This window comes from Perissodus microlepis, chromosome 14, assembly GCF_051167445.1.
Source record: "Perissodus microlepis isolate ML-2025 ecotype Zambia chromosome 14, ASM5116744v1, whole genome shotgun sequence".
Lineage (NCBI taxonomy): Eukaryota > Metazoa > Chordata > Actinopteri > Cichliformes > Cichlidae > Perissodus > Perissodus microlepis.
Genome location: NC_140474.1, coordinates 20992829 through 21019895, shown reverse-complemented (window position 1 = coordinate 21019895; position 27067 = coordinate 20992829). Strand labels below are relative to the sequence as shown.

General features: G+C 39.9%; 1 protein-coding gene across 1 annotated transcript; it reads right to left on the bottom strand.

Annotated features, from left to right (window-relative positions):
• Positions 1-1344: 1344 nt before the first annotated feature.
• Positions 1345-26775, bottom strand: cwf19l2 (CWF19 like cell cycle control factor 2). The gene is made up of 19 exons (XM_084950762.1): positions 26657-26775; positions 24550-24660; positions 23717-23842; positions 23273-23386; positions 22795-22914; positions 22103-22196; positions 19369-19484; positions 18037-18589; positions 16562-16766; positions 15067-15187; positions 13713-13814; positions 10405-10533; positions 9761-9898; positions 4014-4226; positions 3673-3789; positions 3367-3522; positions 3178-3258; positions 2892-2993; positions 1345-2769 (listed from the first exon to the last, which is right to left on the bottom strand). Exons 1-19 carry the CDS (start codon positions 26747-26749, stop codon positions 2629-2631), a joined length of 2832 nt encoding a protein of 943 aa, XP_084806888.1. The 5' UTR covers positions 26750-26775; the 3' UTR covers positions 1345-2628.
• Between the last annotated feature and the right edge of the window lie 292 nt (positions 26776-27067).

The following is a 27067-nucleotide window of genomic DNA, read 5'->3' as shown; positions in this document are numbered from 1 at the left end:
AAAGCTACAGCAAATGCAACAGGATGGTGCCGGTGGTTTGCAGAATACCAGGAGTCAGGCCAGCTGAGGCAGAGATGGGAGAAGACAAATGGCTGATTTGGTCATAAATCTGCCAGAAGCCAATCTAATTGGCCATAACCGTACATCACTCCACGCCACTCTGACGCTATTAACCGTGAAACTGTGCCTCTCTGACACATGTACAATATAAACAACCTGCTTTACTGGTCATGAGGATGTTTTTTTTTTAAGTACAACCTGGGTTAAAGAGTAGGAAATTGCATAAAGGAGTATGTCATAGATTTAGCCAAATTTCCACGTAAATGACCGGAATGTGACCCGACTTTTGATTTCACGTATTGAGTGATGGCTTTGTTTTTCTTTTTGTCAGCTGCATCACGTTCATGGCGGCAAGTGCAGCATATTTATGCCAAAACTGTCACTCAGATGCACATAGAAAAAATAACAAACAACACACAGATTATTGATCGCTCATAAAAACAACAATAATAACACATAACACTGCCTTTTCAGGGAAATGAAATTTTGTCAGTGCTCATACTACAAGTAAGGGGCAATCTCCCTGGTCTCATAACACACCTGATTTCTCTTAATAAAAGTGCAGACCAGTGCCGTCTGAGGAGTATTTTAATAATGTTCCTTATTAAATAAAGAGTCCCTGTTCTGTGTACCCACAGGTTAAAAATGTAAGAAAAAAAGAACAGGGGGAACTGCAGTGAGGTACCCAGTCACTCTGTTATGTTTTCTGACGCAGCTGTATCAATGGACGGATCCTAATTTAGTGCTTTTCTTTAATAATCTGTGACCATATACACAAACACTGCAAAATCAAATCTTTCTCGGTGTGATTCTTTGAAATTCAGCACAAACCAGATGTGCTGATGCTTCAAACAGTATCTCAGATGAAACCTGAAAATAATAGGGGTCAATGAAGCAGCGAACCTATAAGAAAGCCAATGCTCTAACCGAAAAACTGCCAAGGTTGCATGCTGGGGCAATCCTGCCCACTGCTCACGAGAGGCGTGTATCCACAACAGACTAGGTCTAAAGGTTGCAATGCTCTGACATATGAGCATGTGTGTACACTTGCCTATGTGGTGATGACATGGAACCCTCTTTTAGAATTAAGTGACAGCTTGAAAGGATCATGACACCACTGAGAAAGAAATTAAATCCCACGGCTGGAAAGGCAGAGAAGGGCAGCATTGGCAAGAGATGAGAATGGTGGGTATGGGATAGAGACAAGGGCTTTAATTTGGTATCCACTGTACAATTAAAGGGCCAGGTTTTTGTGATGTTAAATAATCAGACCACAGTCAGTCATTTCAAAGCTTTGCCCACTTTTAATGTGACCTATAACATTTACAATTCAACTATAAAAAACAAACAAATCTGTGAGTAAAAACACAAAAATAAAAATGTAAGCTGGTTGCACAACTGTGCACACACATCAAAACAAATGCACATTTTGATTTAATTACAGCATTCAGTATTAGTCTGCATGGCACACCTTGACATGGCAGTATTTGTCCGCTTGTCATTGCAAGGGCATCTCTTGTGCACAGCCCTTCACATTGCCCCGCACATTTTCCTTTAGGATTTAGATTTGGACTCTGGATGGGATGTCCAAACCTTTAATTTTCTTCTGATTAAGCCAATCTTGTGTTGATTTGGATGTATGCTTGCGGTCACTGTCACGCTGAAAGGTTAAATTCATCTTTCCGGCAGATGCCCAAAGATTTTGGGGCAACAGTGACATTGCAAAGAACTGAATGTCCCCACAAAACTGATGAAAAGACAAGATGAAAACTAGTCAAGTAGGCCGCCAAGAGTTCTACAGGTCTACAGCAACACTGAAGGGGCTGCAGGAATTTCCAGAAAGTGCAACCAGAAGTGCTGGTTGTATACTACTTGGAACGACAAACTCCCATATTCTTCATATGTTTGGAGTTTGAGGTAGGGCTGCAAGACGGACTAAAGAAAAAAACAAAACAAAACAAAAACAATCAAGCTCAGCTACAATTTGCAAAAACAAACCTTCCCAAAAAAAAAATCAAGTTTCCCGAAAGCATGTGGGAAATTTGTGCCAAAAGATGTGGTTTGGTGTTGCAACACCAAAAGAACACCATACCTATGGTAAAGCATGGCGGTGGCAGTATCATCCTGTCATTTCAAGCATTTTATATTATAAGACCCTAAAAAATTATAAAGAATTAGTTCTGGAACCTCTCAGACGTAAACTATATTCAATTGTGCAGGTTAGAGGTCACATTAAAGGTGGGAAAAGTTTTGAAATGATCTATCACGGTCACATAAAACTGTTATTTTAACATTTTTACACGTACTATCCACTGCATATATGTAGTGACAAAATGCATTTATTATGCAAACATATGTAACTGAAACAAACTTTTGAAACACATTTCTTCGTTTGTCCTTTTATTTTTATTTCAGTGAAAATTATCTCATGGTAACATTGCTAATAGCACATTTACGTCAAATTCCAAATTGGGACTCTACACCAGGTTCATCAAATGCGATCCCTGCAATGGGAAGCACATGGTGGTTTGTGTAAGAAGTACAACAAAACAATAAAACAGAATTTTTCTAGCCCTGAGTCTTGGTACAGTCATGTGGTTTCCACCACTGTGCAAACTGTAACACTTTCTTCCTCTGGTCATCAAAATTTTCTTTAATCATCTTTCTCCAACGCCGAGGCTCCAAGTCCAGCATGCCTCCTACAACTTCCTGTAATAGAAGAAAGAGAGGTCACTCGTACTGAAATGTTACTGTATTGTAACCAGAAAAAAAACGAAGAAAAAAGCCCAAGGAGATGCATGACGTGTAAGAGTCTTAAAACACCCGCTGACCTTGCCAAAGTAATGAGGGAACTTCTGTTCGTTTTCAATGACATGAGCAAAGCCCCCCTGGAGTCCAAAGTCTACGGCAAAGTATGGCAGACTCCGAGGAACCTGGGAGGGCAATAAAATAAAAATAAAAATTACCATTTCAAAAGGAACACAGAGGAGCAGAAGAAGAAAGTTGAAAGAAAAGTTGCACAGAAAACAACACAAGGCAGAGGGCAGAACAAAAACAGAGAGAAATACTAAGTAACCAGAAGAATGAATTAACTGCACAGAGTAAAAATTAACCTACAGCTTGCCGAATGCTTTTCGAAGAGAGGTCGACAACCTTCTTGTTCATGGCCCATTCCTCATCACACTCCATGATAGCTTTCTAAGAGAACACAGATTGTTTTTTAAAAACCACAATAGAAAGGCTATTTAAACCCCAAAGCAACCAATACACTCAATTAGACTGATGAGAGATAGGAGGTCCACACACCTTGAAATAGATAGGTGCCATATCTCCCAGCTCTTTGGGTAGTGGGATACACTCTAACACCATGTGCTGTCTCCTGCGGGGATTCATGTGCGTTTCCATGAACACACAGTCCAGCTCCTGGGCCTCGAACATCCGCACCAAAGTACGTCGGAACAGCTGAGGGCAGTAAAGTGGCACAGAGGTGAGCTCAGTTACACTTTATAGCAGCAATTTGGCTCCAATGATTTCTGCCACTGTTCTATAAATGCAGATAAAAGTTGTCCCTGTAGCCTGGAGCAACAGTATTCTGAGCACTGATGGGCTAACCTGCATTTCTGCCCATATATCCTCATCCATGCCGGTGGCAGAGCAGTGATGCTGGAGTGGACAGATGAGACAGTGGCCCTCTGTCATCGACACTCCTGCGGGCAGGCTTAGGTACACCTAAGAACAAGATCACAACACAGACACAGATGAAATTTAGCAAAGCATGCATAAATCTATGAGGTTTAAACCTTCTCGACATTCCAAAAGTAATCACAGCCCACCTTTACCATCTATATTTCCAATTATACCTTGATGGACAACTCGAACGATTGAGGATCTAAGTATGCCAGCACAGATTCCTTTTACTTGTCCCATAACAGCCTGCATTAACCAGCGCTTACCTTGCTTCCTATCGCCACTATAAGGTGTTTCTGGAGCTCTTTGCTGCTGAAACAGTGCTGGCATTTCTCCATGGAGGCAGCCAGCCTCCTACTCTCCCCGATGGCTCTGTTCCTCATCCTCTCCTCCTCCCTCCCCTCACCCTCCCGCTGCGCTGCGCTCGACACAAACATGTCGTCCAGCGTGTAGTTGTCGCCGTCCGTCTTCCCCATCATCTAGAGATTAGAGGAGAGCGATAAAGAGACAGAGACGGAGACAGAAACGGTGAGGGGGGCGTCTCTATACGTTTTCTCTCATGTCTGATGTTGTTGTTTTTTGCGTATTTTGCAGTTTGAAATTCCTGTTTCAGACTTTCAAACAAAAAGAGAAAACATACATTTTTAAAAACAGTAAAGAAATAGAAACTGTCATTATTTATTAATTAAGTCATTGCTGTAGTGTCAACTAAATGCACGCAGGTGTCGACTCTCTGTGCATTAACAGTATTCATCAGGACGCTGACTCTAGTGTTTCTACGTCTGGGTCTTGTCACCATGGTGATCCAGCAACAGGTTGGAATCTGTGTGTATTTGAGAGAGCGAGAGTCAAGCGTCGCTCAAGTGTGTGTGTAAATGATACGCTGTGTAGGAGTAAGTGTGTGAGAGTGAAAATTGGATTAGTTTTAGTGTGGGTGGGAATGCGTGTGTGTGTGTGTGTGTGTGTGTGTGTGTGTGTGTGTGTGTGTGTGTGTGTGTGTGTGTGTGTGTGTGTGTGTGTGTGTGTGTGTGTGTGTAGGAGTGAGTGTGAGGGCATAGAAGTGTGCAAAAGCACATACCGCAGTAAGCCAAGAGCAGACAATTTTATTTTACTGCACACATGCCATCACGAGCACTCTCACACAGACTAATTAGGCATTATACGATAGCAATAAATCAACCAAACCATTCTGTCAGTCCTCACTATCGCCGCTGATTATTATTATTATTATTTATTTATGGATGCACTCCTGATGCAATTTAAATTATACATCGTGAATACAGCACGCTGCTGTAGCCACAAGACACCGACATATCTGATATTCGACCATAACGTTTCCAGAAAAATGTTAAAATGCACGGTGACGGTAAAGAAAACTACGTTGCGTGTTCTTGATAAAACAGCATTAGAGCCACACAAAGCTGCATTTCTTTTGTTTTTGGATACCCATGCACTGCAGTCACTGTTTACATTATGAAATATGTGATTATTGAAAATAAATAAATAAACTAGCATGCCATTTTTTGTGTGGGAATGTTAATCAATTAAATTTTTTTCACATACAAGATAAAACAATTAGTCATTTGTTGCATCAATGAAGGACGTTCTGTTTTGGTGGCATTTGTGTGTGTGTCATTCTTTCTGTCTGTAAGCCCGATAGCATGAAAAGTTTTAACTGAACTGTGGAGGAGTGAATTCATGTTAGCAATCCTTTAAAATTTGCCTTTCATCCATCAACGTCTTCAAGGTCAACTTAATGATTTATTGGTCAAAAATGGACAAAAAGCCTTAAAACTTATAAATATGAAGTGTGGTGTGTATTGTCAACAGTACAGAAAGTACCAAATAAAGATTTACAATGTTTCACATTTGACCTCTGACCTCTCCTTCAAGTTCAACAAATTGATCTGAAGCTCAAAGTGATAATAATGCTATACAGTGCTATTTAAAACTGTGTTTGGTTCTGCCATTGTTTGTATTGACAACACATGATATATGCGGATGTTAAATATTAAATTACTTTGACTCTGACCTTATTTGACCTTGAAGAAGAGGTCAAACTTTCATAAAATTTCTTTGATCTTTAAAACTGTGCTTAAATTTCAGGTGTCTTTGTTTGTATTGGCAACACTCAGGAAATAATACGGGTACTAAAAATCACATTATAGTTTGCATCCAGACATCAGGTCACATTTGACCTCTGATTTCACATCTGCTTTTCGTTTAAGCTGATCCCAAAATGTGTTAGTTTTACTACAAACATCCTAAATTATGCTTAAAAAGAATAAAGACAACAAAATGAATGTATACAAAATATAATACAATTCTCTTAAAAGTTGATGCTTCAAAAGAGGACAATAGGATTATCCAAACACAGTTATCTGATTTGAGCGAATTTGTGACTTGTTTAATTTTTATTTATTTATTTTTTTTCCAATTAACAAAATCAGGAAAAACTATCTACCTCAAGACACCCGATCAAAGATATCAGGACCACAACAAAGGCCTCTCAAAGGTAAATTCAGGGTTATTTTGATGGCACTGTGGTCAGCAGCTGTTCAGTAGTTGGGGAGATATCGTGCTCTGGACCAAACAGTTGGCTGAACAGACACGCAGCCAGATGGGCCGCCTGAGATGACCATTTCAGCCGTACCATCTGCATACAAAAACCCACATTTACAAACAAGCACCTATGCTTTTTGGAAAATGTAACCAACACGCTTGAAGTCATACGACTGGCTTGGTGAGAGTTGGAGGGATAAGAGAGGAAGACGGGGAAGAGTTAAATAAAACTGAGAAAAACACGGACAAGCGGATAAAAGGCTTAGACGGATAATTATAGATAAAGCAGAAAAGATAAGAAGGAAGGGCCGAAGAGGGAAGCAGAGTGCGATATCAAGAGAGAATAGAGAGTTTGTCTTTCTCTTTGTAAATCATCAATCTATAGCTGTGATTAGCAGTATTTATAGAAGCCCTGCCATGGTAACTGTAGATGTATTTTTAGTGTCACTCTTTGTAGATGCAGAACGTGTCTGTGCGTGTGAGATTTTAGACACACATGTGTGTAGTGAATATATAAGTGAGGCTGAGTGACTGAGACAGCAAGAGAACGTAAACGAGTAAGAAAGGCAGAGACGAGGAAAAATGTGGACAGAGCTTAAGTGTGTGGTTTTTTGTTTTTGTTTTTTTAAATTTCCATAGCAACTCCTCCATCCTTTTGTTTATTAACGCTTTGCTCTCTCTCTCTCACACACACACACACACACACACACACACACACACACACACACACACACACACACACACACACACACTATGACTTCTGCACAGGTTCTTGTCATTTTCCAATCTGCACCAAGAGAAGAAGCAAACAGCTAAAAAAAATGAGAAGGAGGAAAGAGGAAAATGTGTCTTGGCTCATGATAAAGTGCGGGCTGCAAAGCTGCTGATAGACTGACACACGCACCGCAACCTGTCAGAACTCATCTTCTGCTGTGTGTCTATTTCAACCACACAGTGGCTGAGAGAGTCTCACAGAGACAGCTAGTAGTGGAGGGAAACCAATAATGACATCGAACCAAACACTGATGTGACGGTGCAAATTTTAAACGCTGCCGTTTTCCTCAGAGAAGTGTGACAGAAAAAAAGGGGGGCAATCTTTCACATTAACATGCATTCATAGTTTGTTTTGCCATATTTTGTGTCCACTATCTTCAAGTTTGTGTGTTGCTGATCTTACCTGCTGCCAGGGATATAAGCAGACCAAAATCAATATGCCCTGCATTTGTCAAGGTTCATTGATTGCTTACATTTTTTCAGTGTATGAACCCAGTCTGAAATGGGAGAAGAACAAAACCCATCCCTGACAGCATGTATGAACCCAAAGAACTCAGACTCAAAGAAGCAGCTTTCGACTACTCCCTTTATTTCCAAAGGGAGTAGCCAGAGCAGTCGGACTGGCACAGATTTTACAGCAGATTCACCTCCTGATGCAAACCTGCCATTTATCCAGGTTTGAGACCAGCTCTGGCAGCACACCGCCTTGTGACCCCTGATGGGTTTGTATCTGCTCCTTAACTTAACTCGAACCAGAGATCTTTTCCATGTATCCACTACAATGTGACTCAAGACCAGCTCCCAAGATTGAAACCGGCTTTTGTTTGTTTGGATCCACTATGTCCTTAATTAATATAAAAACCTACTTTTGCCTCCTCTATTTCTGTTTCCTAGATAAAATATAAAATAATATAGTGGCAGGGATACAGCACACTGCTTAGCTGTTGTTTCAGGACTGTGGACAGGAGCCCTGTTTGTTTGCAAACATGAGGAAATTTAAATTCAAAACAAAACAAAGAAAAGGTGTAAAAGATGCGCCTCATTGGTCCTTCAGAGATAAAACCTGGTTGAGTTTTTCATTTATTTTTTAATCAACTAATTTTTTGCTGTCCTGAGTAACAAAGCAAATACAATGTTGAGAAGACACTGACATGAATATTACGCACTGCAGAACAAAGCTCCAATGTGAAAGTTTCCAGTCTTTTGGAGATGCAGTGGCTGCTATTTTTACACTGCACTGCACATTACCAGATGTGCGCCCTGATCATTTGATACTAAATGTAATCCCACCTCAATCTCCACCTCTTTACCTGTTTGTTGACAGAGAGAGCAAACAGACCATCTCTTTCTGTCTTTTTTTTTTTTTTTTTTAAATGATCCCTTGGTTTGCTGTTTAGTTCACTTTAACATTAAAAATAACCTACAATAGGTGTTATAGTGCTCTTTTTTTGGTTGGGTGATGCCAAACCTGCTACATCTGGTCTGAACCAGCCATAAGGAAACCATGTTCCAGTACTGCTTATAACAACACCAGCAAATAAAAGTTACACAGAATTTGCTCTTTCATTTTTTTTTGCAGGAGCAATCGTGGCTCAAGAGTTGGGAGTTCGCCTTGTAATCGGAAGGTTGCCGGTTCGAGCCCCGGCTTGGACAGTCGTTGTGTCCTTGGGCAAGACACTTCCCCCGTTGCCTACTGGTGGTGGTCAGAGGGCCCGGTGGCGCCAGTGTCCGGCAGCCTCGCCTCTGTCAGTGCGCCCCAGGGTGGCTGTGGCTACAATGTAGCTTGCCATCACCAGTGTGTGAATGTGTGTGTGAATGGGTGGATGACTGGTTGTGTAAAGTGCTTTGGGGTCCTTAGGGACTAGTAAAGCACTATACAAATACAGGCCATTTACCATTTTAAACGAAATTTTTTAATCCACCAAGTCCAAGATGAACTTCCTTCAGGTGTGTATATTATATTACTGTAATCACATTATATTTGGTAAAATGCATTACTGTACTAAATTGTGTCATCACACTACAGTTAAATCACGCCATTAATGCATTACAAAGGTTCTTGAGTTACCTGCACATTAGGTGAATAGAAAACAAACAAACATGCCTTTGCTTTCCTGTGCATCTGCGCTACAATCAGCTGATTTGAGTTTGTAGAAAACGGTGGAAATATACAAGTTCTGAGGAGTGGGGAAATGGACATTACCTTTATTTTTAATTACGTAGAAGGACAAGAGTGAAACGGTAAAGCGCAATCTGCATCCAGGACAGGAAAAAATTGCATTATACTGCTAACACAACATACGGTCTTTGAAAGCATCTGCACAAACAACATGCTAACACAAAGTTAACAAGGTATCCCGAGCAATGTTAAGCCTGAGTGCATGCCAACCCCATCCTCACAGCCTGAACCTGATCAGGCTTTTAGCATTGTAGCCTCCATTTTTCCCTACAAATGGTTCTACAGTACAACAGCAGTAGCGATCGCTTCGAAGTCTCTTTGGGCTGATTTTTAGCTTTTCTTTGTGTTAGTCGGCTTGTGTTCAAACCTAAACACTAAAAAAACGATCTTGTGTTTGTCCTCATTAGAAAAGAGATTATACGATTTATATTGTAAATAAATAAGCATTTCAGAAGTTAAATAAAGATATTGCACGATTATGGTGAAATGTCTTCTTACCTTGGCAGCCATACGAGAGTAAAGGGCATTCTGATCCTGTGCAGAGCTCATCTTCTCCCTTCTCACCATCTCCTTTAGACCGACATTGTCATCGTCTTGGAAGTAACGGACACGCTCACCGTCAACATGCGTCTCGATCTGAAACGAGAACAGAAAGACAGAAGTATGAAAAAGAAGCAAAGAGAGACAAGGCTGTGGAGGAATTTTTTTTGAAATCACTGGAATTTGGGTGTGATGTTTAAAATAAGCACTCCCAGAAGATTAAAGTCTATTCAAAACATCTGAAACATATATTTGACAGGAGGTGAGAGACAGTGGACAGAAAAAAAAGAATCAGGAAGAATAAAGGAGTCTACACTGCTTTATAAATTTATAATGACCATAAACTGAGGGCTTTGTTTCTTGTATACAAGTTTCAGCTCAGAGACAGGTGCTTGTTCTCTTTTCACACACGATGAATATCACAAAAAAAACAAGTCAAATAGCTGGATACAAGCCTCTTATTAGCTCCCCATCTCTCAACACCTCTGTTGCATCAATGCCCAGGACCACTCAGTCTTTTTTTTTTTCAAGCGTTGGCAAGCTGATACAACAAATAGATTATTTATCTAATTTCTTGCATTACATAATTTTTCTTTCCTTACCGGTTTCTTCTTTCGCCGTCCTCCGTGCGGTTCCTGAGGTCCAGATGGGGCATTGACAGGCCAGGCCCGACCTGACTCATCTGTTCTGAACAGCAGGATTTCCCGGTCTTCACTGGTCCCATCTGAGGCCTGAAATAAATCAAGTGGGTAATTTTAAGGTCTATTTAATTCTGTAAATACACAAAACTATATCTGTGCAGGCGCTCAACCTTTAACCATTCAACAACCACAAACTGTAACAAGAAAGGTCATTTTAAAAACAAGTTTTGATGATATTTTAAAAAGAAAACTGTTTGAAATGTACTAGCAAGGCGACGTTTTCAGTCTCATCACTCAGATCACTGCAAAGGAGGAGGATGGATTTAATGTTTGTGGATCTGTCAGATTTCACAGGCTGTCGAGACAGAAGAAGCAGCTGAGTTTCAACTAATAATCTGGGCTCCTTCAGAATAAAAAATACATCTTACTTGCAGTGAAATTTTAAATAGCTTGAAAGGGCTGGACTTAAGCTTTCATATCATTCTGAATAAAACACAGGACTAACATCTCCATATTTTACGTATACTCTCCTAATCTTTACTTTGCTTTGGTGAGAGTTATCAGTTTGATTTGATCAATACAGAAGGAAAGACGTGTGTAAATGCAGTTTAATTAAAGTTTTAAAGATTTGACTGGCAGACGGGAAAGAAGAACAAAGAAGATGAGAGGACGCCAAATGAAAATGAAAACTGGGTGGTCAGGGTGGGAATACGTGGCAATATTGTATCATTTTATCAACAGAGGCACACAAAATACAGATACTTTATTAAATACATTAAAATACTCTGGGACTACTATGAACAACAGGGCTGGTCTCATGCACGCAAATCCTGCAGTAACGTTAGATGAGCAAACTTACATCTCAACAAAAAAAACATCCAACACTGGGCGCACCAAGCTTGACAAAGCTACTTCCTATTTCAGAGCATCCAATGCCTCAGTCACGTGGGTCAAAATAAGACAGCATCTTCTTTGCATCTACCGATTGCAACAAAGCTTCTTTTCGACTAGCACCTACTCAGCTTGGCTCTACTCGGTTTTTAGGATTTTCCGATCAGAAACAGATTGTTAGCTTGAACCCATTCGATCACGTATCACACCGATCGCAGACCGACTGTCTTAAAGCAACATTTATGGCAGGTTTCAGTCACAGTGTTGGTATACTTGACAATTTCATTTCAAGAGTAGGATAACTTTATCTTATTGGATTAAAAGATATGACAAAGTTTAACTTTAAGGAGATAATTTCCAGTTGAAAAATGTGATAAATCACAATATCTGTTATTGCAAAACTCAACATCTCACAAAATGTCAAAAATTGCAATAATCTTATATGAGCAGTGAAGTATTGTGTAATATTCTACTGTGGTGTGCCTGGTGATTCCCATCTCTATGGGTCAGAAGACAAAAATCTAAATAATTGAAGAGAATATTTCCTCCACGTTAGTCACTATAGTACGGCCTTAAGTCTCCACACATTGCAAAAAAAACACTAAATACAAGCCAGACATTCAACAAGAGTCAAAACACTGAACACTGAAAAGAAGCCAACTGCCTTCTATAACAACACAAACTGGAAGGATCTCAAATGAGTGCAAATCAACACCACTTCATCTTTACAGTGCTGAAGTACCTCTCGGCTGATAAGTGCACTAAAACCTAAGAATTATTACATTTTCCCTGAACCCTTACCAGGTATTTCATTCTAGTCCTTTCATTTGGACAGGGAAGCCTTTCTTGGGGATAAATCTGGCCTAACCTACAAATAACGATCTACAGATTATAGGAATAATCACACTGTTTTTCATGTCTTTATAAAGTTGTTGAGTGTCTGCTCATCTAAGAAATATGCAACCATTTGTCTGGGTATCCAGCTGCGTGTGAAGCCAGAAAAGACATTAGTAAGACAGTAAGTAGAGAAGAAGCAGTGCCCTGACGTTAGAGGACTGAATTGTCTGCGCTATGGACACAGACATGGTAGCACATGCATCCGACCCCTTTCACTTGGCCCCACTGGTGTTCTCTTATTTCAAACATATACACATACATACATCATGCACACTTATCCTGACCTCTGATAGGAGAGTGCGTCAGCACACTACAAGACATTTGTGTCTCATTAGAAATCTGGTGAAGCGGCTGAACAGGAGCAGTTTCCAGACAGCACGACGTAAGAGCTGAACAGAAACACGACTTCAAACAAGTAAATTCTTTTTACAAGCAGTCCCCCATGACAGCAGAGTTCACTTACATCTGAAGACATTTGTGTGTGTGTGTGTGTGTGTGTGTGTGTGTGTGTGTGTGTGTGTGTGTGTGTGTGTGTGTGTGTGTGTGTGTGTGTGTGTATATACACAGGACACGTTTAGTCCTATATATATGAGCCCTTTCACCCTTTCAGATACAGGATGTGTAACAGTGCTGGCCTTATCACTTTTGCTAAAATGCTGGTATTCTATCATTTAGAAACAGGTCACTGCTACATTGTTGTTCTTCATGCTTTCATTTAAATATACTAACAAGTGAGAAAGCCACGGTGAGTGTGCAACATTGGGTGCTGGATATAAATATGTGAGAATGCTGCTAAAAACAGACATCCGGCTCAAAACTTCTCTAAGGAAGTCATTCTGAGCCTCCTTTGCATCTTTCCACAGCTGCATGGCTCATTCCTGCTTCTAACACTTCCTTTAGTTTCTGCAAAGCCTGTCTGCATAGTCTTGCAGATTTCAAAACAAAATTTCTGGATGTTTTTTTTTTTTAGGGGGGTGGGGTGGGGAGGTGGGAGTTCCTCCATTCCCTTGGAGGTCATAATCTTATACATATCTATGCATTAATAGATGTGGATTAGACTTATGTCACACTAAAAGTGATACGTAAATGTTTTTAGGTCTGACCCACTAAGGCTGCTGTCGTAACACAAAAATTGAGTGACTCAGATGTGAAGCTGACATGGTCAGACTTCTGTGATCTGGAAGGTGTCTTTAGGGACAGTTTCTAAAGCTGGGAATAAAGAAACGTACAAAAACACGTTTTCCTTTTTGTGAAAAATAAAAATGTTTTGTTCTCCGTCTTGTTCGACCATCTTTGTGTCATTTAGGAATGCGACACGGCTTTTCGAACGAAAAACAAACCGCATTGAGAACAATCCTGTAACCAACCGCACAGCTTCATGGTCATCTTGTGTTATTGAGAGGTGTTTTTAATATTCTGTCTCCCTTTTCAATAACTAGTTAGATAAGGTTAGATGGTGACTTTGTAAAGTATCTACAGACCTGGTTTGATTTGGCTGCTTCTTGTAGCTTCTTCCTGGCAGCAAGTTTCTCCTTGGCTTTATGAGCTGCTTCCAGTTGGGATTTCAGCTTCTCAATGACGGCCTAAATCACACACAGACACACACACAAAAACAGAAATTTAGTTATAACACAAAGAACACAATGTTCATATATAACATAAGTTTAAAGCTTTAGAGAAAACTTTCCCAAGACAGGAGACTTTGACCAATCAAAGATCCTTTCAGACCTGATCAGGTGAGTATAAATAAGAGAAGGAAGTCCCCACAGTTTAGTAAGATTTCCTAATAAAGTGGGAGGTGAGTGTAGTGCACTGATACCTTCATTAAAGCCAAGTGTGTGACTGTGAACTGCACTTATGAAACACAGGTGTGCAAACATAGACATAGTTTGATTGCTTTATCATGTAGGGAGGTGATTACGGCCAGGATGGTAACACTGTAACAGGCAGCTCTGACACGCACCAGAAGAAATCCCATAGCACTCTTAGAATCGACACAGGAAAACAGACAGAGGAAGGCTCGAGTGCGCGGATCAATGAATGCTATAAATTAACAGATTCCCTGATGTGCTGTTAAATCCATGCAAAGACGAGAGTGGAAGCATATGTGCCGAGGAAAGGCAAATCAATATCAACTCTCCCACAAAGACGAACAACTTAACTCTGGATTTCACAACAAATATGAACTTTAGAGGTTTTTTTTACATCAACAAATTCTGACTTATTCATGTAGTCATATCCATGTGTGTTTATATGCTGTTGATCATCTGAGACTATTGTACTATACAAGCGATCAATCAAACTGAATACTAAATTGCCACAATACCAGAGGATTTTTCAACTCCGTGTCAAAACGGGAGGTTGCATTCAACCGGACGATGTTCCGTTATGAATGATGTTTGTAGCATACAGGTAACTAGACAGAGGTATGTCTTTTAGAATAAGTCAGTTCCAAAGGCGTTTCTGTATCCATCGATCCATCTGCTGCCACTAATCCAGGTCCAGGTGTTGGGGCAGCAGTCTAAGAAGTCTCTAAGCTCTAACAGACATCGTTCTCCAGCTGTTCTAGGAAGACATTCCCAGGCCAGCCGTGAGTCACGTTCTCCCCAGTGCTTCCCCTCGTTCTGCCCCAGGGCCTCTCCCAGTTGGACTGAAACACCTCACCCAGGTGGTGTCCACCTCAACTGGGTCCTTTTGATGTGAAGGAGTAACAGGTCTAGTCTTGGGCCCTCCTGAATGCAGTGCAGTTCAACATATTTTGCTGCTTTGGAGGAAATTAATTCCCGAGTTAAAACAGGTTGACAGAAGGTCAGCAGTAATAAATAACTGCCTCACCGTATTGCCCATGATCTCTGCCTTTATTAGCTTGGACCCTAGTTTGTTCAGCTCCTCCTCTGACAACAGTGGAACCTCTTCCTCCTCCTCTTCTTCTTCTTCCTCGCCTTCGCTCTCAGCCCTAGGTAAACACACAGAGGAGAGACTGAAGGGTGCACTAAAACAAAAAGGTGAAAAGGAAAATTTAAAACATGTCACCGATTTACTATATGTCAAATAGGGGTGGGATTTAATAAGTTTTCTTCGTCCCACTCCTTTTCAGGTAATTTTTGTTATTTGTTTTGTGCACTTTATGTTCAATATATGTATTTTGTTGTGCCTGAAATGAATAAATAAATGAAAATGAATGAATGAATGAAATTCATAACTCTAAATAGAAACCTGCAAAATTTAATTGTCCATTAAGTTTAAAAAATAAAAATTCACTTGAACTGTTTTCCTCTTTTCCTTTAGACTTTTCCGTACTCCGCCTTCCAAACGGCCGCTTTCAAAGACACAATGATGCCACCCTGATAAGAGGCTTTATCTTCTAATTGGAAACGTATTTGTGAAGGTTTTAATTTTAACCATATAGTTGTTTGCTTCTGTGTTTATGTGCTATGAATCATTTGAGTCTTTGAGCCCTCCAGAGATCATTACATCCTTGCCTTGAAGGATTAGCTCTGCAGCCTGGGAAGCGTCGTTCTAGGCTATTACACTTCTCACAGCATCATTTCATGCTGCTGCCACACTGTAGACTCATTTCATGCTGCAGGGGTTCTGAGTGCCGTTTTACCCAAACAACTCAGCTTAATGAGGCAAAACAGAACAACTGCGAAGCCTTTACATAGCACTGATACTCCAACATCTGGCCTACAACAAAGGACCATGTTGGACTTGAAGTTACTGCAGTTATTTTTAAATTCTTCATAATGTGTGTCTCACAAATTGCAAAATAAATTAAACATTTCGGTGTTAGAAACGCAAGGTTATGCTGCAAACCCTGTTCTAAAAAGGTTTTGTCTGAGATTAGTATGAAGTACAGAGGCAAATAAGAGAGACGGAAATTCATTTTTTTAAAAAGAAGACTTGCAGGGGGCATGGTGGAATTAGCTAAACTGCATCAGTCTGACTACTGGGAAACGCTGTGTGAAGGAGCTGATAACAAATGCTTTCACAAAGTGACTGATGTCCGACACCAGAAACATGGAGCAAACAGCACTGTGGCAGAAACTCCGCTGCAGGGGCCATTTACAGTTTTAGATACAGCAAAAAAGCAAACAAACAAAAAAACAGCATAGATAAAAGACAACTGGCTAAGCTTAGAGCTTATTTCCGTCTGTCTGTTCATATGCAACAGTGGTTAAGATATTATTATGTAAGCTAGCATGTAGGAGAGAAAAATATGAGAATGTTTATAAATCAGTTATTATGCCTATTGCAGCTTTATGCAGTTTAACATCATAGAAAGTTTTGGTTTTTAGGCATTAAAATAATTTTTAAAAAAGCTTTAAACCTTGGTGGTGCAGCAGGTTGAGGAGCAGTTACAGTTTTCTCAGCATCTCTCTTGTTTTCCTGTTGTGGTTTATCAGAGGTGTCAGATTCACAGGCAGGACTGCTGCTCTTCTTCCAGGCTGGAGCTCTGCTGGAGTCTTCATCATCAGAGCTGGGTTTCAGGAACCCTCTGGATGGTCGTGCAGGAGGAGGAAGACGCTGAGGAGCTGGAGAGGAAGGAACTAAAGATTAGGGACGTGCACAAATAGTTGACAAGATGACTAATCGTCTCTTCTGTCACTAGTCGGTACCAAACGTACCAGTCGCAGACTAATTGCAGTCATTGTAATTGATGCCCAATGATGGTAAATAGTAGTGTCCTAAATGTTATGTAGCCATGTGCCGCCAGATGAAGCATTGTTGCTGAGAAACTTCACAAATTTGTTAATCTTGGGCTGACATTTTTATTTACATTATTATTGTTAATTTTTAAAGGCAAAAGAATGAGATCACAGATACAAGTGTGGAAAATGAGCTTTCGTCGAAGGGTGGATGGACTTTAGCATAGGAGGAGGAGTTCACTCATTCAGGAGGGGGTTTAGAGTGGAGCTGCTGCTTATCCACATTGAAAGAAGCAACGTTAAGGTGTTTTGGTGTTTTCTCGCACAGTCACACAGGACTAAGGAGGAAATAAAAGGAAAAAAAAACAACCAAAAAACAAAAACTGATTACCCAGTGATTGCATCGTCAAGTGACCGATCGCAAGCAGTTATAATGGCCAAGTGGTCACTCAGAGGTAGCACCCTCAGCCTCTGGCGATCACTTTTGATTGTATAAGTTGCCTGGTGGGAGGAAACCTGCCTCCGAAATAATCGCGGTCTGACTCAGACTGACTGCAATCACTCTCAGCGAAGGTCTGCAGATCTGCAATACGTCTCTTTGCAATAGGTGACTTGACTCAAATGGGTGCCAACTGTATGACTCTGGTTATACTCCCATATTTATATGGGATTTATATTCCATATTTATATACCATATATGCCATTTTGTGGTTAAATGTGATTCTACAGCAACTACATCAGTATTTGTGGAGGAATTTCTGAATTTCTAACTCAAATCTATGAGCTTCTGGCTGGAATTTGAATGTGAATTTCTGTTTGTAGATGCCAACAGATTTGCATTTTTTTTCACCGTCTACCTTGTAAACTGACAGCAGACTGTCTTATCACAGTTTTAACGCCATCTCGATGCACTAAAGTTGCTTTGTAAACATCAGCTGACTGCGAGTGGTCACAGACATGTTCACCGTCTTCAAAGCAAAGTGAATAAGATCACAAATTAATAGTGCATGGTCACAATTCTTATGGCCATGTCATGATCTCCAATTGCTGTTTTTCCTATAATGACTGTAGCATTATGTAGCAAATGTTCCCTAAATGGGATTAATATATTGATGCTTCTTTGTACATATAAGAAAAGGTCTTGACGCAAACTCACTTTCACCACTGTCATCATCTTCTGAGGGTTTGAGGAAGCGGCCTTGCAATGATCCAAGCGTCAGGGAGCGTTGATTCCAGCTTTGCCCAGAAGATGATGCTGCTGCATCGGTCCTACCTTTTTCTCTTTCTCCATCCCTACACCTATCCCCATCTTTCTCTCTGCCTGCATCTCTGCCTCGTCCTCTATCCCTGTCCCTCTCTCCTTCTCTGTCTTTGTCTCTATTCCTGTTTCTGTCTCTATCCTTTTCATTTTCTCTATACCTGTCTCCATCTCGACCTCGCTCCTCCTCTCTTCCTCTATACCCTTCCCTCTCCCCTCCCCTTCCACCGCGGTATCTTTCTCGGCTTTCCGATGACGATTCCTTGTCCTTTTCATTTTTTCTCCACCGATCTCTGTCTTCCCCGTCCTCATCCTTTCTCTTCCACCTCTCCCTGTACTCCTCTTCTCCTTTCCTCCACCCGCCTCTGCTTGTGCCATCTCCTTCTCTTCTCTTCTGGCCGTACATAGCTTCTTCAGCCTCAGCAAGTCTCTGCTGAAATTCTTCCATTGACTATAAAAGGACAGAAATACAAAACACCACAAGGCAAATGTTCTCAGTTCAGATCTTCAGATCAGATACCTGAACTTTACTCTGGACCTAAGGCACATAAAACAAAAGGTGGCAGGAAACAATAGAGTGAATGCATAATGTATCTGGTGTATAATTTCCAGCAGGCTACTCTGATGTGTAAAGATTTTGCTGGCCTCAGATGCAGGTGACTCTGAAGGTATTTTTACTGCAGTTCAACATGAATCAGGCAAAAAAAAAAAAAAAAGCAGCAGCTTTCTGGCTGCCTGACTAAGCTGAAAGTCAGCTGCGTTACTATAAGAAACAAGAGCTGCGCTGCTGACAAAGTTTTGACAAAGGAAACAGAAGTCATGCACACAGAAAAACACACACGCTATATTCACACAATGTTCTGACAGTGAATTTTTTCTGCACTGATAAATAGATGCACAAACGCTGAAACTGCTGAAAGTGACATAACAAAGGACACCAGGCACTGTGTGCGTGCGTGCGTGTGATGTCAAACAGCAAAGACACAGATTAATAATAGAACAAGGTGTCCAAGGTGTCTCTTTCCTCCCACAGTAGTGAGGGAATATGTGTGCATAAATCCTCGTCTTCTAAGTGCATTTGCTTTGACAGTTAAGCCTTTCTTACTAAGATAAATGTGAACGTCAGTCTATGTTTTTATGTCCAAATCTCAATTGTTATGCAGTGTCATCATCCGTTACGTGCACATGTATGTGTGCGAATGTGTCAGAGCAGCAAGAGTTAATTCTCACTCCGTATCTCTCAGCCACCACATCACTGAGGCTGCGCTGTTCCCTCTCTGCCTGCTCCTTCATCCTCTGGTAGCTTTTCCTCAGCCAGCTCAGACCACCATCATTCACTACTGGGCCTGCAGGCATACACAGGGAAAACACATACAGTTGGGTTTTTGAATAACACATTTATTTTAATAAACATAGTTTTTTTTTACATTTTGCCTCTGTATGCCAGAGGCAAAATTAAATCAAACAACCAAGGCTGTGATTTAAGTGCAGGCTCGCTGCTTTAATTCAAAGGGTTTTACAAAATTTTACAAATCGGTTTTGGAACTGCAGTCATTTTTACACACAGTCCCCACATTTTCAAAGGCTCAGAATCATTAGGACAAATAACTGACAGCAGTTTCATGGCGAGGCTTCTACCCTCTTTGTTTCATGGCAAATTACACAGATGAAAGATTTGGAGCTGATGCAAAATGCTACAAAAATGACACAAACAAGCAGCAGCTGAAGGTGACTGCAGTAAAGAACAGGCGGAGCATCTCAAGGGTGGAAACACACGTTTGGTGAAGCCTACGGGGTCTAGACTTCACATGGTCACTGGGTGCAAAGGATTTTCCTCCAAAAATAATCCTGATATTTAAAAGTAAGCTAGTCTGTCCAATTCATTTTAAGCAGTTCAATCATATCTTGATTGTGAATTTTAACATCACTGTGGTGGGGTACAGATGCTAAACTAAAAACTGTAAAATATAAATTTCATTTAAAAGTTACAAATCTATGCACACCTTCACATTTTCTTAAGATGGGCCGATTTGGAGTATTTGCTGGGCTGATTCTAGCCCCCAGGCCTTATGTTTGACAACCCTGTACCAGACATTAACTAGCATTATCTACATTAAACTCTACAGTAGATCCAGGTGACCTTTCACTAGTGGACTTTTTGCACACACCATCATAGAAACAAAAGAAAACAAAACCAAAAACAAACACCTAATCCCAGGTACAAAAAAAAATAAAAATCCACAAAAAGCGAGTGAACAAAATACGAAAGCCAGGCTGAGGCAAAAAGAAGAAGAGTAATGGAGACGAACCCAAGGTCAGGATTAGGGAGGTGGGAAAAAACTAGATAAACACATTTTTCAAATCTATGGGAAGTTAATGTTCCTTCCAACTTCCCAGAGCAATGCGACATGACAAATGCACCGACCAAAGCCAAATGTCTCTCTGGTCAAGGTCAGCAATGAGCATTTTATTTCTTTGTGTTTGGGAGCACGCCACTGCTTAAATATCTGCTTCAAAGCTGAAGAGAGGAGAGCAAAAAGCTAAAACTCTGTCGTCCTTAAAGTACGCTGTACAAATACAAGACTGCAGTCTTTTTTCTGTCTCTCTCTTTTAAAAAAGTGTGGAGAAATGAGGTGAACAACATTCCTCAACCACACTAAATTTGAATTAAACATGAATACTCCATGTATTTGTTTTTGTTTCATCCTATTTTGCTTTGCTCTCAATTCAACTTTACAAGAGGCTATGCGAGCTCTCAAGGGGAGCTTCACTTATGGTATAGAGATAACAGACACGTGCGTACATATCTCAATTTGCTTGTCAGCTTAACGCAGCTCTCTCACTTTCTTTTCCCAAATCCCCGACTCAGAAGCTTTGCTTTTCTCTTCCTCTCCTGTCACACGGCCAATTTTGTTTTCTGTCTACAAACATGCTTTTTCTTATTTTCTTTTTATCTTATTCTACCTTCTTCTGCACGTTCAGAACACCAGCAAAGACTCTGGCTAATTAAAAAAACAAACAAACAAAAAAAACCCTCCCAAAAAACAATGCAAACTTACAGAAACTCCCTTGAGTAGGACTGTGGCTCAAAGAAATCAGTCTTTTTCAATGTGGGCAGTTTCAGGGAGAAATATAAATGTGGGGTTGAGAGGGTCACTGTTTGTAACAGTAGGAATGTTCCTCTGAGGCCTCAGATTGTAAGAGTATCCAAATAAAATATCCATCAATTAAAAGGCATGCAGGAAGGGAAGATGTTAAAGCCCCCGCATAGTATTTTACAAATCATTTAGTATGTTTATTTACAATACTCGAAAACCGTATGTACAAGATCTTTCCTAAATCAAGATAGTTGCTTCAAAGGATGAGAATTAAATATGGAACTCAACTTCCAAGCCAACATGAACAAAGGTCCTTAAAGTACATAAAAAGAGAAGCTGAGAAAACACAGGAAAAAAGTGTGATATAACCTCAAAGACAACACTACTAAGTAGGCCCAGTTTTCTGCTATTTAAAATCAATGTACATTTTTAGGACTTATTTTAAAGCCAACATTTCAAATACCAATTTGAGTGAATGGGCAGTATAGTAAACCACGGATTTGTCAAATGCCTCGTTTACTTGAGCTGAAGCCCAGCAGAAGGGAGAAGGATGGAAGAGAAAACATGACAATCAAGGTCACATGAGCAAGAGAAGACAGAAAACAGGACAAACAGGTGGAACATCTGAGTAACACTATTTTCAGTGTTAGGTTACTCTAAATTATGTACAGAGTATAAGCTGCTCTGCACTTCAATCTAAACCAATATAACTAATTGATATTCATGTTCGCTGATGATAAAGTGAAACAAACAAATACAATTAAGAATCAAATTATATTCTGAGGAGATGAGACAAAAATCCTCAAAGAATAGTTTACATTTCGCAATCATAAAACTGGAAAACTCAATAGAGTCTAGTATGTTACCTTTTTTTGCTGCAGAATCAGTCATCTCCTCTGGGGGCAGTCCAGTTCCTCCATCTTTCCAGTATGGGTTTAGCTCTAATTTGTGCAAACCAGCCTAAGAATTATAAACACACACAAAAGAACATCTTATATTAATTTAAATAATCCAACAGGAGCACAAAAACAGTAAGCGGTGACAAACGAACGTCTCACTCACACTGTTTGGGTGAGAGGTTCGACCCAAGCTGCAGAGAAACAATTTGGACATAAACGATCTCTTTAACTTTCTTAACAGCAGTTCATCAAAGCTACTTCTTACTTGACTGGCATCCTGTTAGGAATCCAAGGACGTGCTGTGCTGAGCAGTTCTCATAATTCGCTGTCGGTTTTCTGTTACACCCTTAAAACAATTAATGTGATATGTACATTAAACTGTAGCTATGCCACGCAACACCAACAGTTAATGCTCAACCTGTGAGAGACTCTGCCGTGAATATTTTGCAGTTATAAAGAAAGCTACGCTCATCACACGACCCAGCTCCCAGTAGTTATGACAAAGCAAGCAAATACTAGAAGGTTCGTTTTAATTTGATGATTCAGAAACTGCTCTTCTTGCATGGTATGCTGAAAAGATTATTATGATGCGATGCATTTGGGTAGTGTCACTCTGCAGCCAGAATCTAAGTGGGGGAAAAAAAACAACACACACAAACCTGTTCAATGGCCTGAGCCTTGGCTCTCTCTTCCTCTTTCTGACGTTCTTTCTCAGCCCTTCTATCAGCAGTGGATGTAGTCTTCATTGCCAGGAAGTCAAAAGTCATCCATTCATCTCTCTGCGGGGTGAAGAAAGACGGTGGAGAGTTAAACGAGGAAAATACACAACTTAACACATAACACGTTTCCTCTCATATACAGCAAACAAAGAAGTGAAAAACTCCAAAAACATTTTCAAATTTGCTACTTTACGGAAGTAATTAATGAGTATGTACGGTTTAAAAGCAAACAAAACTTGTGTGCACATGTAAATGCTTTCATATCTCTACAGACAACATCGCCTCTTATAATGAAAAATGAAAAAGGAAAGGTCATTATCATTCAGGAAACCTGATTCTACAATTAAAAATACCTTGAAAAATTACTTTCTGGGTCTAATAATTATTTAGTAAAAGAAAGACTTGTTGAGAAAGTGACCTGGACATTCTGTGTTGGGCTGACGTCGCTCTCTGAAGGTTTGGACTCACTGGAAACTTGCCAGGCTTTAGTCTGTGTCTGAGGCTGAAGCTCAACCCACTCATCTTCAGAGTCCTGACACAGAGTCAGAGGAAATAAAAGGAAAAGAGAATAAGAGAGAAAATGATAACAAAGAAGGGAAGCAATGAAAAAAAAAATCAATCAAAGAGTGACAAGAGCTGCAGTCTTCTCAATCAATAGCATTGCCACTTGACAGGGATGTCACTTTATAACAAAATAAACAAGCTTTGATCATTCAGAAATGTCAGAATATGAAATCTTCAACTGCAAAGCTCAACAATTGCTCATATATCAGATATCAGCTTTAAATCGAGGATAAATCTTCAGGATTTAACTTGAGGCCACGCTTAAAGGAATCCTGCAGTAAATGACTCTGTAATCTACCTGTGAGCTGTCACTTGAGCCATCTCCTGTTTCTGCCGCCTTCTTCTCTTTCTTGGCCTTCTTCTTCTTCTCTTTTTTCTTTTTTGATTTCTTCTCTTTCTTCTTTTTGCTCTTGACAGAACCCTCCTGCAGCAGATGCAGAGGGAATGATTATTTTCTCTTAACTTCACCTTAAGTTTGTTAGATAACCATAATTTGTCAAAAATGTCCACAGAATCATTTCTCAATCATAAAAGATATGCATGTGTGCTTTTCCCCAGGTTAAAGTTCTCCAATAAAGAACAAACACAGGAATATGTCTCCAACAGTGATCGACATCCATTTCCAAAATGAAATGAATAAAGAACTAAATAAATACACTATGAAATAATAAATCGTCTAATTAATTAACCAAAATTGAAAATAGATAAATAAATTAATCAATAAATAACTGTATAAAATGTGTCATTAATTACACCTTCAATAGAAACTAAATTATTTATCAAATGCATAATTAATCAAATGTACTGATTAATTGTATTTAAAAACATATTTACCTATTTAATTATTTCATGACATAAACTGCTCCAACAAAGAAAAGTGCACACAAATCAATTACACAAACCTACTGTAAAACTTAAGAAATGATTATACTGCAACGATTTCCCCAGTGGACCAGCAGTCATTACAGTCATTACTTAAAGGAAATAATAAAAGTTTTATTTAAATCTGTAATATAAGTCTTAAAAATACATATTTTTACGAGCTCAGTCATATTTGAGCAAACGCAGTAAGGATGGTTCGTGCAACTACCTAAAGGCACTGTCTGCACGAGTATAAATGTTCCATCTTACGTCTTCTATCTGCTGCAGCCTCTCGTTGACCTCAGGGAGCATCCAAGTGTCCTCCCCTCTCTGCCTTTTCAGCTCCTTCCTCCTCTGTTCCTTGTCATACTGCTGCTTGGCCTGAATGACAAAATGGAAATAAACACTTCAAAATTTTTACTAGCATTTGCATTGTGACATATTGGACACTTTATTAGGTACACCAGTTCAACTGCTCATTAACACAGATACCTATTAAGCCAATCACATGACAGCAACAAAGCATGAGAATGAGGAAGAAAGATGATTTAAGTGACTTTGAACCTGGTATGATTCTCGGTTCTGTCCCGGTTGGTCTGAATATTTCAGAAACTGCTGATTTACAGGGATTCCCGTGCAACCATCTTTAAGGTTTACATTGAAAGTTCAAATATAAAATGAGCAACAGGTCTCTGGGAGAAAAGACCTCGTCAGGGGTCAGAGGTGAGAGGAGAATGACCAGACTGCTGATAGGAAAAGTAAGTCAAATAACCACACGTTACAACCAAGGTATGCAAAAGAGCATTTCTGAAGCCACAACACATTGAACCTTGAGGCTACAGTGGCAGAAGAGCACACTGGGTGTCACTCTAACTAAAAACAAGAAACTGAGGCTGCAGTTCACAAGCTCACCAAAATTGGACATCAGAAGTTTGTAAACTGTTTCCTGATCTGCTGAGTCTTGATTCTTGCCATAACAGAAGAGAATATGGTAAGAATTTGGTGGAAACAACATGGAAGCATAGATCCATCCTGCCTTGTATCACCAGTTCAGGCAGCTGGTGGTTGTGTAATTGTGTGGGGAATATTTTCTTGGCACACTTTGAGCTCCTTCATAACAAATTAGCAATGTTTAAATGCCACAGTTTAACTGCATATCACTGCATGTGTTTTTTATTCCTTTGTGACCACAGTGTGTCCATCTTAAGAAGGCTGCTTCCAGCTGGATAAAATACCATGTTACAAATAAAAAATATTAACACGTCAATGAGTTCACTGTACTCCGATGCCCTCCTCAGCCACCAGATCTCAATTCATGTGTGTTGCTATCACGTCAATAAGAACCAAAATCTGAGCAAAGTTTCCAAGACCTTGTTGAATCTTAATGACAAAAAATTAGGACAGATCTAAAGACAGAAGGGGATCTAACCCGGTATTAACCACCTATATCAAAAAAAAAGAAAAAAGTCTGGTGAGTATAATACCAGTTCAGGAAGATGCAGAGCTAGCCTGATGCGGTGGCCAGAAACCGAAAAGCTGACATTAAAAATTATTAGAATTTGACAACTCAATATCGAAAAGGCAGTCCCCAAACAGAAACGTGGTTCTCTTTGTTTTGCTTATTACACAGGAGATGAGGGCTGAGGTTGTCAAATATTTAAACATTAAACGGCCTTTCAGTTTATGTTTACATGTGTGACATTGAATAATCATTTCTATTCCACTTTAGACTCAGTATAATAAATCAGGTGGCACTCTTTGCTTTAGCCACCTCAATTACGTGTGAGCAAAGCAGATAGTGTGGCTCATCTACTGGAAGCATCATCAGGTGCACTCTGTGGGAGTACCTCCATCTGCTAACAGTGTAAACAAAGCTGCACGGCAAAAAGATAACGCCCAATCGACAAACTGTGTATATATGTGATTATAACAACGAGGCCGTCCTAATCTTTAAAACGGGCAGCGCGAGTAGCTGACACTGTGGCATATATCATCTGTTAAACACATGTCTGCTATCTGCCTCATTCAGTGTTTGCCTTCTCTCTACGAGCCTGACAGGATCTGCCTGTTCAGATACACAAATGTCATCGGGTTATTGTGAAGATACACAAGTCCTGTTAACTTTCCAACAGAGAAAGGGGGACCAAAAACGACACAAAGGTGCCGGTTTATATAACAAGTACGGATAATTCCCTGAAAACACGCTGCTGTGTCACAAAACCCACACTAAGAGTTAACATGACTGTGGGTGTTAGCCTACTTAGCTTGCTAGCTTTCCTTTGAACAAAACGCGTATGATTTAAACCAAAAATGATGGCAATTAAACAAATTTAGATTTAAACAGAGAGATACTGTTTCGGAAGCTGACATTTCGTACCTTCTCTAGCGCCTCTTGTCGTGCCTGTCGTTTCTTTTCTTTCCTTTCATCGATGCTACTTGTACTCTCAAAACTGAGTCCGTACGCCGCCATAACAGCGCCGCCAATGTTTTTGTAAAGTGTCGTAAAGCATTGAGGTTTACGACTACTGTCGTTTTGTGGTTGTTGTAGTTCAAAAAGACGGAAGTAATTTTGTCGTCCAATGTTTTCGACTCATTTTTTTCCCCTTATCCTATTTCATTATATATAGACACTTATGATTTGGCACAATGTTTCACCTGACAGTTAACATTTACATTTACAATGACAATTTAATTCACTTCAACAGAATGTGATTTTAGCGTCTACAATGAAGATAGTAATATAATCATAAATACAGACTGTATTTACAATCCACAGTCATTCAGCTAG

Excerpts from the sequence above, each read along its gene's own strand:
- cwf19l2 (XM_084950762.1), bottom strand. The coding sequence starts at position 26,749 with ATGGCGGCGTACGGACTCAGTTTTGAGAGTACAAGTAGCATCGATGAA. Across the intron at positions 24,661-26,656 it reads GACAAGAGGCGCTAGAGAAG|GCCAAGCAGCAGTATGACAA; the intron begins GTACGAAATGTC and ends TTTGTCATTCAG. Across the intron at positions 16,767-18,036 it reads AGATGATGACAGTGGTGAAA|CTCCTCAGCGTCTTCCTCCT; the intron begins GTGAGTTTGCGT and ends CTTCCTCTCCAG.